This window comes from Corvus cornix, chromosome 2, assembly GCF_000738735.6.
Source record: "Corvus cornix cornix isolate S_Up_H32 chromosome 2, ASM73873v5, whole genome shotgun sequence".
Classification (NCBI taxonomy): domain Eukaryota; kingdom Metazoa; phylum Chordata; class Aves; order Passeriformes; family Corvidae; genus Corvus; species Corvus cornix.
Window position 1 is genome coordinate 122,063,452 of NC_046333.1, and position 15,168 is coordinate 122,078,619.

General features: G+C 42.7%; 1 protein-coding gene across 9 annotated transcripts in view; it reads right to left on the reverse strand.

The window, feature by feature from the left end:
- STAU2 (staufen double-stranded RNA binding protein 2) overlaps nt 1-15,168 on the reverse strand; it is a 171,970-nt gene that overhangs the window by 67,135 nt on the left and 89,667 nt on the right. Inside the window, exon 13 of one of the 9 annotated variants that reach the window (XM_039549129.1) lies at nt 8,293-8,545. The exons of 7 other annotated variants lie outside the window; for them this stretch is intronic. In XM_039549129.1, the coding sequence (XP_039405063.1) occupies nt 8,519-8,545 (27 nt within the window). In that variant the 3' untranslated portion in view covers nt 8,293-8,518. Of the gene's footprint in view, nt 1-8,292; nt 12,239-15,168 lie in introns of those variants that run through there. One more of the 9 variants, XM_039549128.1, reaches the window with a different exon arrangement.

Sequence of the window (15,168 nt, forward strand, 5' to 3'; positions counted from 1 at the left end):
TCTGAGCCGAAGAAGCTTGTACGAGTTTTTTTCCCTGCTATTTAGATATCCCCTGAATTCAGAGCTCCTGTTTCAGTGATTCATGAGAACTGGAAGGTCCGGCCATACATTATGCTCAGTCAAGCAAGGGAGACCCAGCTCTGTCCTACCTCTGGATGGGATGTTTGGTTTCACAGAAGAGAAAATCAGTTGCCACCATAGCACAGAGGATAATCCGTGCAGTAAGGTGCTTATTGCTCACCTTCCTTCTGTTAAACCTTGACCCAGGTATGTATTTATAAAGACAGTGTCCCTGTGGAGCACATGCAAAGTGAGCAACTACGTTTACAATGGCTGGCATTGAGAGGTGCAAAGAGACCTGTTTGTCTGATAGGAAAGCTGATAGCAGGAGATGGGACTTTCTATTAAAAAAAAAAAAAAATCCCACTTACATTGAAAACTACCTGGCTACTCTGTTCACTTCCTCTATTCTATAAATAAGATATGTAGTTTTTGTCAACATAGAAGAGAGTAGCTTAATTACAGTGATTTTAAACACTGAATACAAACTTCCCCTCAAACGAATAATAAAAATATGCTAAAAATTAATAAATTAATTATTCAGAAATTAACACAATGCAAAGCCCTACAAAATAATGTAAACTATAGCTGACATGGTTTTTGCAGAAAAAACACTTGTCTGCCATACACCTATAAAACAGGTAAGTACTGTGTTTCTAGAGAGAGGAGTTTTAATTAATTTTTTAATTAACAGTCAAAGGAAACATGAAAAAACTGGCAACCCTGAGATCTGTTTTCATCACATGGCCTAGAAAGTAGGAGGGAGGTGAGATGGTGTGTTTTGCTAATAACATACCCAGAGGATGAGCATGGTACGCAGAATTAGTGGAGGAGCCTGTGGCTTGGGTATCAACCTGAACAACTGATGACATGAGAGAGGAACTTGGTTAGTTTGGAAAGAGCAAAGTGCTTGGGTTTAAAATAACTTTCTAGCAACAGCATGAATGGAAATATGTTCTCAGGAACACTCTTTTTCAGGATGAAGGTTGTCACTGAAGTGAAGAGTGAAGCAAACATTAATGATTCTCTGTTTACAAACCACGTGTGAAAGCCCCAAACGCTGTGTTAATGAAGGGAGAACAGGATCACTGTGAAACTGTGAAGAGAAAATCAGCTGCCTGAATTGGCTAAGAAATCTGATGCTGGTACAGACACTGATGTTGTGCACTAACTTAGAAATAGGGCAGTATGCATAAAGAACCATCCTTCTTTAATTAAAACAAGAAACAACCATTTCACTTCCGAAAATCACCCAGCTTCGTTGTGCTCTCAGTTTTGAATGTGATTGAAGGAGATGATAGCCAAATAAACCTTCTCTGAAAGCCTCAGCTTCAGTCACAGAGAGGGGAATAAACTGTAACTTGTCTCTTTTCTCCTTCTTCACCTTTTCTTGTTGCTTCTCTTTTTAAGGGTTTTTCTTGAGAGCTGAATTCCCTTACTATAATTAAAACTAAACCCCAGTCTGCTATGAATTCACCACTGCACCTTCACATTTTTGCCAACTGAAACTTCCAGTCTTTCAAAGTTTGGGCTCTATTCCAAGCCAAGGTCCGTAGCTAAGTTATCAAGTCACATTAGGATTTACTGAGAAAGATTTTGGCAGAGAATGCAGCCCGGTGTGTTTAGTGCTGGCTGCAGTATTTTGAGAGATCCTGATAGCTTTTAAACTTTCTCATACATAAATCCCCTAGATTCTAAAACTGGCTATCAAAATATAACTCGCATTTTTTCCACAGACCAAGTTACATGCAGGGATATGTGGGAGGATTTCAAATGATTATTTGCAAGATGCCAAGCAGACAAGTTAAAATGTTACCAAGGTGACATCCACACCACACCTGAGGACCCCCACACCACCAGTAGCCAATTATTCTCTGTTTACTTTGTTTCGTTTCAGAAATTGAAACAAAAAAGAGGCACCTGGATGTTTCTAGAGACAAGAAGAGCAAAACTTTCAGCAGTGCTTGAATAAAGGGCTTGAAAGAGGGAGAGAGGCAACAACGGCCAGAATAGAAGAAAGCTGTTTAGACAGAATTCTGGCCAGAAGCCAGGTAGTTGGAGATCTTGTGCTAGATTTGCATTTGTTTTCCTAATTCTGCATACTCATGAGTCAATTCAGAAACACTCTTCCTGAAGCAAATACTACCTCCTGCAGCATGCTCTGTGAACAAAAATGCTACGTTTCCCTATTGCATACCTTTCATTATGGAAACTCATATGAGAATGATTTTTATAGTTATTTTTTTGCAGAATGCTACCACCATTTTGACTTCCTTTAAGGAAGGATAGGATATATGAACGAGATGGTCTGTAGTCCACAGAATCATTTCTGAAATAAATGGAAACTATAAAATCACTTCTTGGAGATCTACCTTGGGTCACTGCCATCAACTGTGGTACTGCCTACCTTCCCTCAGAAGTTAGGTGATTAAGAAAACCCTAAAAACCAGAATGCAATGAAGTCCAGGTGCTTTGGTTTTTACATGAGGCTCTCTCTGAAGACCAGCTCTTGCTATCATCTTGTTCTATTTTATCTCTCCCTCTATTTCACATTCCCAACATATTTTCTTTCCTTTGGTTAGTCATGTATAAATCAAGGTTTGGAGACCTAGAAGTCCTTTCCTACATAACACAGCCATTTGATGTCCAGTTAATTTTCAGTAGCAGGACACCTGCAAGTTTCTAAGAGCCAGGTAAGGACTTTCAACTATCGGGTAGCCTGGAGTTGTGCAAATCAGAGATGTCCCTAAAATTGTCAATAAAATCCTGCCTGACTTGCTGGCATTCTTGGAGAAAACTTTTCTCCCTTTAAATACAACGAAAAATAGTAGTTGTCTTGAATAAATGGGGAAGTTTTGTAGGAAATAACCTGATAAAAAGGTGTAAGTTTTCTTCCAAGCACAATGACTGTAAGTTCACATGGATAAAAGGAGCTTTCCTATTTCCTGACTTCTGCCCAGTGGCACACAGCTGTGAAGATGTTACCGAAGCATAAAAAGCTGTACCAGTTTTGACTGGGATGGAGCTACTTTGCTTCATAGCAGCTTGTTTAGTGCTATGTTTTGGCTTTGTGGCCAAAACAGTGTGTGGATAACACACCAATACTTTAGCTATTGCTGAGCAGTGCTCACACAGCATCAAGGGCTTTTCTGCTTCTCACACCACCCCACCAGCAAGAGGGCTGGGAATGGGTAAGAAGCTGGAAAGGGACACAGCCGGGACAGCTGACCCCAACTGAGCAAAGGGATATCCCACACCATATGGCATCACACTCAGTGTATAAAGCTGGGGGAACAAGGAGGGAGGGTGGGGGGTTTTTGGAGTGATGGTGTTTGTCTTCACAAGTCATTGTTAGGTGTGACGCAGCCCGGCTTTCCTGGGGATGGCTGAACACCTGTCTGCCCACGGGAAGTGATGAATGGTTTGTTTTGCTTTACTTGCATGTGTGGCTTTTGCTTTCCTTATTAAACAGTCTATATCTCAACCCACGAGTTTTTGCACTTTTACCCTTCTGGTTGTTCTCCCTCATCCCACTGGAGGGGAGTAAGAGAGCAGCTGCATGGAGCCAAGTTGCCCACCAGGGTAAACCTGTAGCAGTCCCTTCTGGCACCCAGTGTGGGGCACAAGGGGTTAGAGGTAACAACTGATTTGATCAGAGTATGCTATAACAAATTTATATCTGTTTAGCTATTAATTGTCAGGCTCCTGTGTTTGCCATGGGGCTTGCTTGCCTGGATGTAGATTAGTAACTAGTGCTCATAAGTGACTGCTTTTTGCTTCTGCTGTTTCCTGTTCTCCTTATCATCCTATTCTGCTCTGCCTGGTAACATACGGATGACAGGAATGGGGTGGCAGATGGCCAGGGCACTGCTGCCATTCCTGAGCTGGACAGGCCAGAACTCAAGTTCACAGGACTGTGGCTGTGGCTAAATTCATGATGGTACAACCAAAACCATACATGGCCATGGAGAAGTCTATACTAGAGCAGGTACTCCCCTGAAGGGAGAGTGGCCTATGGATATTGTCGTCCTGGAGCAGCTACATCCCTAAAGGATGGTGGTCTGTAGACAAGTCCACACTGCCCCACATGGACCGTGGGCCTGTGTGTAATCCCAAGCTGGAGGAGGGACAAGGGGAGGAATTCATTGCAATGTTAAACCCTATGGTCTGGTCCAAAGGGATGAGGGCTGAACACTGTAGTGGAAATACCTTTGAATTGCTGTAACCCAAGATCTGGCATGTTATTGGAATTACTACAGCAGGAACCCTTGGTTGCTAGCCAGGCCAGGAGCAAAGGGAGGAGTTCGCTGCAAATGCTATTGTTATGTTCTATTGTTAAACCCTATAACCTGGCCTGAAGGAACCAGAGGTGGAGACTGCCACAGGAATACCTTTAAACTGTTGTAAGGCAGGATGTGAGTTGCATGCTATGGAAACTAGCACAGCAAGAGCCATCTGAACCAACGGAGGACAAGCCTCACAAGATGTGACAGTCCAGCAGCGACCCAGCCTGAGCTGTCTTTGGTGCCCAGTAACTCCACACATCACACCACCTCTCCTGTCCTGAGTGATAAGCATAACAGATTGAATACACATGGACTAAATGGGATCAATGGAAATTTTGTGGCCTTTTAAAGGCGTAATCCATAAACTAAGGGAATGATATCTGTGTATATATCCCAGGATGGGAAAGAGGAGGTGGCTAATGAGGGACAATCTGTCGGATAACATGGGACCTGAGCACAATGTCAATAGTATGGAATAAAGGGTGGAGATTACACTGGTTTTGTCTGGGATGGAGCTAATTTGCTTCATAAAAGCATGTATGGTGCTAAGTTTTGGATTTGTGACCAAAACACTGGTGATAACATACTGGTATTTTAGCTGTTGCTGACCAGGGTTTGCACAGCATCAAGGCCTTTTCTGCTCCTCACCCCACCCGATCAGTGAGCAGTCTGGGGGTGCACAAGGAGCTGGGAGGGGATAAGGCCAGGACAGCTCACCCCAACTGACCAAAGGGATATCCCACTCCTATGACATCCTGCTCAGTGATAAAAACTGGGGAGAGGATGAGGGGGGACATTCAGCATTATGGCATCTGCGTTCCCAAGTCACCGTCACACATGATGGAGCCCTGCTTTCAGGAGATGGCTGAACATCTGCCTGCCCACAGGAAGTGGTGAATGAATTCCTTGTTTTTTGCTTTGCTTGCACACACAGCTTTTGTCTTCATCTCAACTCCTGAGTTTTATCACTCATGCCCTTCTGATTCTTTCCCTCATCCCACCAGGGGGGAGAGTGAGCAGCTGTGTGGGGCTTAAGCTGCACACCAGAGTTAATCCACAACAAAAGCCTACAGTAATCAGAACATCAAGCAATAGTTTGGTAATTGGTGAAAGTGCAAACTTCCCATTAGAAAAAAACCCCACAGTTTTCAGAAGACACAGAAACTGAGATAATGGAGGCTTTGTCAACCATTTCTAAAGGTGTTTATACTCCCTGTGGGTAAGAGACAAACATTGCTGTTGAGATTATTGTACTGGCCATTGAGCATGGCACAGTACAAGCACACAGGAGATAATACCCTTCTGCCAAAGGCCAGGTTTCAATACTTTTGGTGAAGACAGAGCACAGCATCATTCCACATATTTTACAAAAGCTGATCTGACCAATGAGCAGGAACAATGCTAGTACACCTGACTAAGACTTCAGGCACCAGGACAGGAAACAAAAGTCCAATTCCACTGCTTGTTTTACAGAAGCAAGTATTGATAATATATGGCAGCACAGTCACCCTCAAGCTACTTGAAGGGGGTTAAAGAGTAGTCATCATATTAATCATTATCTTTTAAAATATAAATTAATTAATTCCCACTACCCTTTGGAGTGTCAACACTAAAGCAAATCAGCTGATCAGTTCCCTCTGGGCCTGACTGTACACTGCTATTTTCAAATCATTTCACTAATATTTGCAGCTGGTCAATCCTGCTGGGAAAGACATCTCCAACGACTCTGGGGGTGTGGGGAAGGAAGGAGCTAGATGCACAGTTACATACACAGAATTATAGGGGATCTTGACTCCAAATGTGGGCTAAGAAATATTTTCTTTAACAGTCTTATTTCAAAAGCATTCTCTAACACAATCCTGCAAACATCTTTACTTTTTAGTATCCTAATTTTCCCTGATTTTTGGAGATAGTATCTTCAAAGAACCATTTATCTAAAAACATTTTGCTGACGTAGTTTTCAAATCTGTTTTACATTAATGATGCCAAAAAGCCTGATGCTGTAATTTCAAAAGCTTCCTTTAATTATTATTTGGGTTTTCTAATTTGAACAAGTGAGGAGACTTTTCTGTTCTCCAGCATCAGTCCATTTTCCAGGATTCCAGTCCCAAGCTGGCAGTGGCCACAAATTGTGTCCACAGCCAACACATTCAAGGACTGAACAGTATTATCTGGATTTACATTCTTGTTTTTAGCACTTGCTGCACTTTCTCTCATTGACTTTATCTGGAGATTTGCTTAAACATACCTTTTGATTCATTCATCTGCAGGGAGCTTTGAAAATACACTCTCTCTGGCAACTAACACTATAACTACAACTATGTTCATTGTAATAGATTCAGTGCATAAACCCCTTCCCTCCAAAAAAACAATAAATAGACCAAGTTTGAAAAACAGTATGTAGGGTGGCCCAACTTACAAGTGAACTGGAGGTTAGGTACCTAATCTGCACAGGTGTTTATAAAAGTCCCAAGCAGCTTCTACCCTTTCAAATGATTTTACAGCTTTAAATGACTTCCTATCAACATCCATAGGGCCTGTGTCAATTTTGAAAATGGTATTTAGGTGCTTTTTAAAATCTGACCTGCTCAGATTAATCATCAATCATGCAGAGATCAGACCAAAGCTTTTTCCTTGAAATCCAACTGAGGGTTGAATTTCCCTGAAATTCTCCTCACATGCATACCTCAGTAGTGAGATCCAAGCACTCCTACACTGATTTCCAAATCCAACCTCCACAAAGTGTTTTGTTTTGTTTAAGGCCACTGTTAGGGAAAGGTTTGAGTTCAGTGTCAACCCTCATACAAGTGTAGAAATTTAATTTCAGTCTAGTCCTGCCAACAATTCAAACCCATGCACTGGAATGTATGAGCCACAAGTAAACCTGACTCTAGAGCATCCAGCAGGACCTCTCCTGTGTGTGCAATCATTCAGAAACGTGTGCCACAGGGGAAAGGAGAAACATTTAGGAATGCCACACAATAAAACATTTAAGTATATCCATGTATAAAATGGAACAGTTAACCAGTAAATGTGGAGGGGAAAAGAAAATCATGTAACCATTGCAATCGAAGGAGAACATCACATAGAAACTATATCCTGTGAGAGGTTTTGTTATGGAGCCACCACGGAGGAAAAGTTAAGACCTCCAAGCCCTGCCAATGTAGCAAGCCAAATATGCCTACAGCCACGCATTGAGACTGACTGTGGGCACTCAGTCATGGCTTTTTACATTTTTTATGATCTTTGCTTCATGGAAATTCACAGTGGAATTTCCTACTGGACTACCTGTAACTTGTGTTTTGCTTCAGTAAAAACTGAAGGCTCAAGTTACACATGTATAAACAGCTTCTCTAAATGTTTCCATTTAAATAAATTCTCTGAATAATTTACTGAACTTAAATGGTCAGCAGAAAAAGCTGTAACTTTCCTAGTCTGGTTACAAAACAATGGCCAAAATACCACGTAGTCACTTAAAAATAACAGTTTTACCAAAGCTGAATTTTCCTTTAAACCATTTCCAGGCAAAGTCTGCAAAACAATTAATGGGGTAGATATTCATAAATACGAAGCAAGCGCTCAAATGCTTTATTCAGAGTTTGTAAAGGCTTGCTTGAAGAATTCATGTTTAATTATCACTGGTAATTTGAAGCCCGAGCTTTGAAAGTATCCAAGCTAAACACCTGCTCTTCAGTGACACTGAGCTGCTGCTTATCAATTACAAATATCTTTTGAATAATAAACCATAAAGAATAAAAATGCAATTTTTTACTACTTAACTATACATTAGTCCCAATAACTTGATATTAAGGGCTTACAATAGGATATGGCTGAGATCATACACAAACCCCTTAGAAGAATTTATGTTAAATAAATGCGTTCTAAAGACGTGTCCCCTGCAGCTAAAGCAGTTCAAGAAAACCATTCAAATAAGCAAATAACATTGTTTACATTTACAAATGAAACATCATATGAGTATTTATTGATTTTTTTAAAAAATTCAAAAAATACATTGTAACAGAACAGAATGTATACGTTCTTCAATGAAAGACAAAACTATGGTTATCATCTGGACCAGAATACAAATACATGCTAACAATTTAAAAATCATTTTGGGTCATTCAGGAAACATGAAACAAGCTAGCTGTTTGGAAGTGCAGTAGTCTTCTCCTTTAGTAAATATGCCTGAGAAAGTTAACCTGTAAAGAAATCAGCTTTTAAACTCTTAAACACAAAGAGCTTTCTAGGCTGAAATGGTGAAGAGACCTGTGATATGCACCTGACAGGCCACTGAGCCATTTCCCACAGAGATTCTGTTCACTGCCCCACCTCAGCTCAGCCACCCAGCAGTGGCAGAGTTTCACATCAATACCAGGCTTATTTAAGTGAAGTGTTAAAAAGCATGCTAAGATGATGTAAAACCATTAGTTACATACACAGCGGATAGATGTTAATCAAGATTCTGTACCAAATTCCTTGCTTTGTATTAGGGCCAAGTAAAAAGTAGTAGTCTAGTTCGTGGATGAAAAGGATTATATTTTTTGGCTCAAAGTAAGACCCTTTAAAAACAGTTTCTACAAAAGCATCTAGAATCAAAGCATGAAAAAAACCAGGACAAACACAACTAATCATTTTACAGTAACCACATACTATAGGCAAGTAGGAACCAAAACAGTAACATAAATTGTGCATTGGTTCTATGAAAATAAAGCATTACTAGGAGACACAAGCAATCTGACAAGATGTGAAAGTGAGCAGTGGAAACTTCATGGATTGAATTTCTTTCCATCAGAATTAATCTCTTTCTACTGCAGGCAGGTAACAAATGGAACTCAGGAAAACTGAATTCCTATTAGCAGCTTAACTCTACTACAGTGAGGCTGAGGCTGTTACTGTTTCTTTCATAAAGAGACATTCAAACAAATGAAGCAAAAATGACATTTCAAAAATGAAGACCAAAAGAAAGCTGAATGTATATTTTAGACAAAAACAGTGTTAGGTCAATTCCACAACTGGTGATATCTGATGTAAGCAAAGGTAATTTAACTATGCTGCTTATACCAACAGAACATCTCACACTATTTCTTGAATTCTAGCAGCCTCTTTTAAGTCACTTATAACAACTGCGTATTTTATAAATTACATGGGCTGTGATGAAAAAACTCATTATCAGGCATGAAAAAGAAACCTCCCATTTTTAGAATTTAGTTACATGATCAAATTCATATGCTAAAGCATACGAAAACAACTCTTCAAATGAAGCAAATTCACAATTCTAAAAAGGGAAAAAACTCCAGACAATACAAAAACTCAAAAGGAAATCTATGACAGGAAATATTTCTACATATACCTCTGATGGTTGAACCTCTGATGGTTCAACACTGTAAAATGAGCCACTATCCATATACACATGTAATTTTGCATGTAATGGGATAGGGAAGAGGCTTCCTTTTTCTAACTTCCACCACAGAAATGACTGGATGTACTACAGAGGCTGTCACTGTACCATGAAATGTAGGGTATTTGGCATTGCTGGATACAGGTTATCAGTGTTCAAGGACTCATGTGCTGACCCAGTGTGGTTCATCTTACATTCTCTAGTATTGACTGTGATGGCAAAAACATTCTGCATTGCTCTGACACCAGCTTGGCTTCTAGGCTGCACCTTCTGAACAGAACACCATTCTCAGGTGTCCTGGTTCCAGCCAGGAAAGGGTTAACTTTTGCAGTAGCCAGGAGGCGGCATGGCTAGGACCAGGAGGTTATTTTATAACACCTCACATCACTGCCAGGGGCAGGGGGAAGGGAGTCTCTTCTGGGGAGAAAAGGGTCCCTCCTGGTCAAGTTGTGTGGTGGGGAGAGTGGTTGGATATTGTCTATTGGTGGGGGGTTTCTGTGTGAATCCTTTGTTTCTTGAAGTCTCTGTCATTAGTATTGTTCATTTTCTCATCTCACTGCTGTTTCCAATAAGTTGTTCTCATCTCAACTTGTGATCTTTGCCTTTTGTGCCTCCAGTTTTCCTCTCCATCCCATTTCAGGATGGGAGGAGGGGGAGGGAGGAGCAAGTGAGTGGCATGTGGTTTGGAGAGTTTCAGTGGGAGCACTAAATTGGGGAGTACCATTCCTAAATCACGACAGCCTTATTTGGCACCCAGTGTGTGGCACAAAGGGTTGAGATAACAACAGATGTGTCCAGAGCAGCTTGGAAATAAATTCAATCTAAGCATTTGTTGCATTAACTCCAGAGCTGCTGGTCACAATCTGTTCACGTGTTTGTGGTACCTAACCCTGTATTCCCATATCCCCCTATATTCCCATATGTGGTCCTTGTGATGTTCTTTTTCACAGCAGGGAGAGGGATTGCGATTGCTTTGTTGCTGTACTGTGGGATATCAGTTTATGACTGATCGAGGGCAATGAGGGTGATTTTGGATGTGTATTCAGTACTGCTCACCTACCTTTACTTTGGGCACTATCTTTGGAAGTCTATTAATAATTATACTGAGTCTGTGGGGGGAACAGGGGAGGATGATTTTCCCCAGCCTCTCACCTCCTTCTCTTCCTTCAGCTGTTTCAACAGCTTTTGAGAATTTTTAATTTCCCTTGGATGTTAAGGAAAGCATGTTCTTGTTGCTAAGTCTCACTGGTCTCCTCAGTCCACACCATGTTTAGAGTCAAGAAAGAGGTTTGTAGGAAGTTCATTCAGAGATCTGCCCCAAGGGTGGATAGTCATGAGTGGCATGAAACGTGGCAAAAACAGACCAGGTTTTTTTAAAATTCTCTGCTCCGATGGTTTGAAATTTCATCCCTGAACAACTAAACGACCCTGTTAAAGTGACAGAATAATTGCAAGGAGCATGCCGTGACAACTCCAGAGAGGGGCAACTCACTGCAGTGTGCTGGGCCCTGGCTACTCTTTACTGGACGCAGTTCAATACTTGACAGCACCCTCAGGGGAAAGAGGAGGAAAACAGACCTACAACCACTGTGGCCTGATTTGCAGTTGAACTAGAGGAACAACTTGTGCCAGTAGTAGTTGTCCCTATACAGAGAAAAGAAATCCAAGACCAAATCAGCTCACTTAGTGAGGGATAAAGAGGAAGTAGAGCCCTCACAACAGGAGGAAGAGGGAGGGCCAGAGATAATCACCCAGTCCTTATTCCCAGGTGTATTGGGTTTGCATGGCCTGGTTTTTGGTAGGGTGGCTTCTGTGAGAAGCTGCCAGAAGCTTCCTCCATGTCCAGCAGAGCCAATCCCTGACAGCTCCAAAGATGGATGTGATGCTGGACCAATTAGAAATGGTGGTAATGCCTCTGAGATAACATATTTAAGAAGAAAGATAAACAAAAAGTTGTGGAGTAGTTGAAATTGTGGCTGAAGAAGGGCGGAGGAAGAACATGTACAAAGAACAGCTCTGCAGACACCAAGGTCAGTGCAGAAGGAGGGGGAGGAGGTGCTCCAGTCACCAGAGCTGACATTCCTCTGCAGCCCGTGGTGCAGACCATGGTGAGGCAGCTGTGTCCCTGCAGCCCATGGAGATCCACAGGGATGCAGAGATCCACCTGCAACCTGTGGAGGAGCCCCACACCGGAGCAGGTGGGTGCCTGTGAGGAGGCTGTGATGCTGTGGGAGACCCATGGAAAGATGGGCCCTGCTCCTATACTGGAGGAGCCTGTCCTTAAAGGACTGCACTCAGTGGAAGAGTGACCCATGCTGCAGCAGTTTTGGGAGGACTGTTGCCCATGGGATGGACTGATGCTGGAGAAGTTCCTGGAGAACTATCTCCTGTGGGAGTGACCCCACAGTGCAGCAGGGGAACAATTCCTCTCCCTGGAGCAGGAGAAACCACAGGTGATGAACAGACCGTAAATCCCATTCCATGCCTCCCTGTGCTGTTGATGGGAAGGAGAAAGGAAGGTGTTTTTAAGGACCTTATTTTATTTCTCATTATCCTGCTCTGTTTTTTTTAGTAATAAATTCAGTGCATATCTTTAAGTTGGTATGCGTTGGGGATTACCTGTTTTGCCTGTAACGGTATTTGATGAGCGATATCTCCTGGTCCTTACCTCAACCCATGAACCCTTCTTCATATTTTCTCTCCCCCGTCCAGCTGCAGAGGAGAGTGAGAGAGCGGCTTTGGTGGGTGCCTGGCACCACTACACCAGGTTGATGCCATGAAGATTTTTGCCTTTTCTTTTATACCCGTTATACCTTTTTACAGCTTCTGTATTCCTAGTGCTTTTTGCCTACATTCTTGGACTTGTTTGTCAAGCTAAGAGACTAAACATTTTAGAAGCTTCGTAGCTAGGGATCAGTGTGTCCCAGACCCCAAGGTCCTCTCCAGAACACATTCTGTAAACCAAGATAGAACCATCCAGGGGAAGGTTCCTTGGGGAGGGGGGGCTCACTTGAACCTCTCATTGGGGAATCTTTGATAGATATGCTAATTAGTAAAGCCTATAATGTTATACCCAATGTTGGGGGGGATGAACACAACACACGAGAGGAGAGACACAGAGACACAGGGAAAGACTCGGTGGGGTACATCTTGATGCATATGACCTGGACGTGTACACCTAAGGATCCTTAAAAATAAATACCAAGGTAAAATCCCTTTTCCCCTTCTAACCGTGTATGCCTCTTGATTTTAAGACCAGGAAAAGGCATCAAGGTGAGCTGCGAGATGTACAAGAATATGTCAGCCACCAGCCAGGAGAGCCCCATGTGACCTGGCTGCTCCTATGGTGGAACATGGTGTCTCACAATATGAAACTAGATGGTAGTGAAGCCAAGCAACTGGGATCTCTCTTTCAGGATGCGGGTATTGACAAGGGGATTAGGAAGAGGACAGAAACTCTCAGCCTCTGGAAGTGACTCTTGCCAAGCCGAGGGAAGGGTATTCTCACAAGGATGATCTAATAGTGCATCCAAGCAGGTGGAATGCCATGGAGAAAGGTGTCCAGTACCTGAGAGCATTAGCTGTGCTGGAGGTAATCTGTAGGGATTCAAATAAAGAGTAGTCCTCTGTAGATCTAGATGAGGTCTAGTGTACACAGTCCATGTGGTGGAAGTTTGTGCAGAGCATGCCATCATCATATGTCAGCCCTTTGACACTGATGTCAATGAAAGAAGGAGAACAGTGTTTCAGGTAACTACCTAACTCTGGCATATAAAAATCATGTTTTTTCCTCCCTATCAACCTGCACCTTGACTGTGGAAAGACTGTCCAAGACTGCAGACAGATTTGAAAGACTCAAGCAAACTAGAGAAAAAACGTCCCATGGCCCACCACTACAGACCAGAGCCCTTGCTATTGGGAGCAAGCACCCCCCTGCTCGAGAGAGTGTGGGTACACACCACAAGGTAACCTGTGGTTTCACCTGCATGACCACAGAGAGGACATGAGGAAGTGGAATGGAAAACCCACCTGTGCCCTAGCAGCATGGGTACATGAGTTGAGAGGAAGAATAACCACCGCAGGAAATCCTTCAAGGATAAATGCCACTCCAGTTTCCAGTGGGTAAGTCCTCACTCAGAATAGGAGGGCTGATGTTACTTCCAATTCTCTTGAAGGACCATCAGTTCATACTTACAAGTGAGCAACAAATACCATGACCAGAACTGGAGGGGTCCTGCCTCCAGCAAGGTGGAGGAAAGGAACAATCAGATCTCTTGGACTGTGTGGATCTGATGCCTTGGCACACCAGACCCACAGGAGTTTAAGGCACAATGTACTCTGATGTCATCAAGATACGTATGGGCAGAATCCATGTCTGTTTCTGAGGTGGCAGGGGGATCCCAACAGCTGACTGTACTGGAAGATGTACTGTACTGACTGGGTATTGTGAGAGACTGGAGGAGATCACTTGCTCAAAACACTTTGGGAGTGTGGGGAAAGGGGTTGGTTGGGCCTTGCCCTTGTGAGGCAATGCCCTGCTCCACACACCCCATCCACTAGAGCCTGTATCCCAGCCCCAAAGTGGCTGCTAATCACTGGCACAGTGGAGGCAACGCTCCTCGTCCCATCTCTGAAGACCCTAACCTAGCTCCTCAGTGGCTGGCAGACCAGAAGTCTCACCGGGAGAAAGGGCCCAGGAAAGCCTAAGGGTACTTAAGCCAGGACACAAGGCAAGTACATGTCTTGACCTTCCCTTGGATTTTATATCAGTTGGAAGACCACTGGAACCCAGTGGTAGCTGTATTAGTTCTTTTCTGTATATTTTCTCTCTTTCTCTTTTTCTCTTTCTTCTCCTTCTTCTAATGCCTTCTTGAAGTTTGAGTAACTTAAACTTGGATAGGTTGGAGTTTGCTAAATTGAATGGGCTTAGAGTTTGCTAAGTTAAGGCCTTGCAAAATGTTTTATGTTGATTGAATGTTGCTTTAAACTTTTGCCAAAGTTCTCTGATTTTCTGAAGTTTGCCAGTAAAGTTTTTGTTGTTTTGAGCTCTTGGGAATATCTTGTTGGTACTTCTCCCTTCCATCTAATTCAGGGTACATAAAAAACCTGTAAGCTCTTTTAAAAGAAGACTCATTGAGTGAGTTTGTGGGGTTTTACAGGAATGAATGGCAAATCCTCCCCCATTGTGACTGGCTCAGAAGCCTTGTGCATCCTTGCCATGGACTACCTCAGGAGTGGGTATTTCAAGGACCAAAAAGGACATGCAGTACCCCTGGAACCAACTGCCCAGTGGTGGATGCACAGTCCCACCATTTGCCATGGACTGATCCAGACTGCACTGGAGAAGAGTGAGGCTTCAGAACTCTTGCAGTATATTGATGACATCATTGTGTGGGGCAACACAGCAGAGGAAGATTTTGAGAA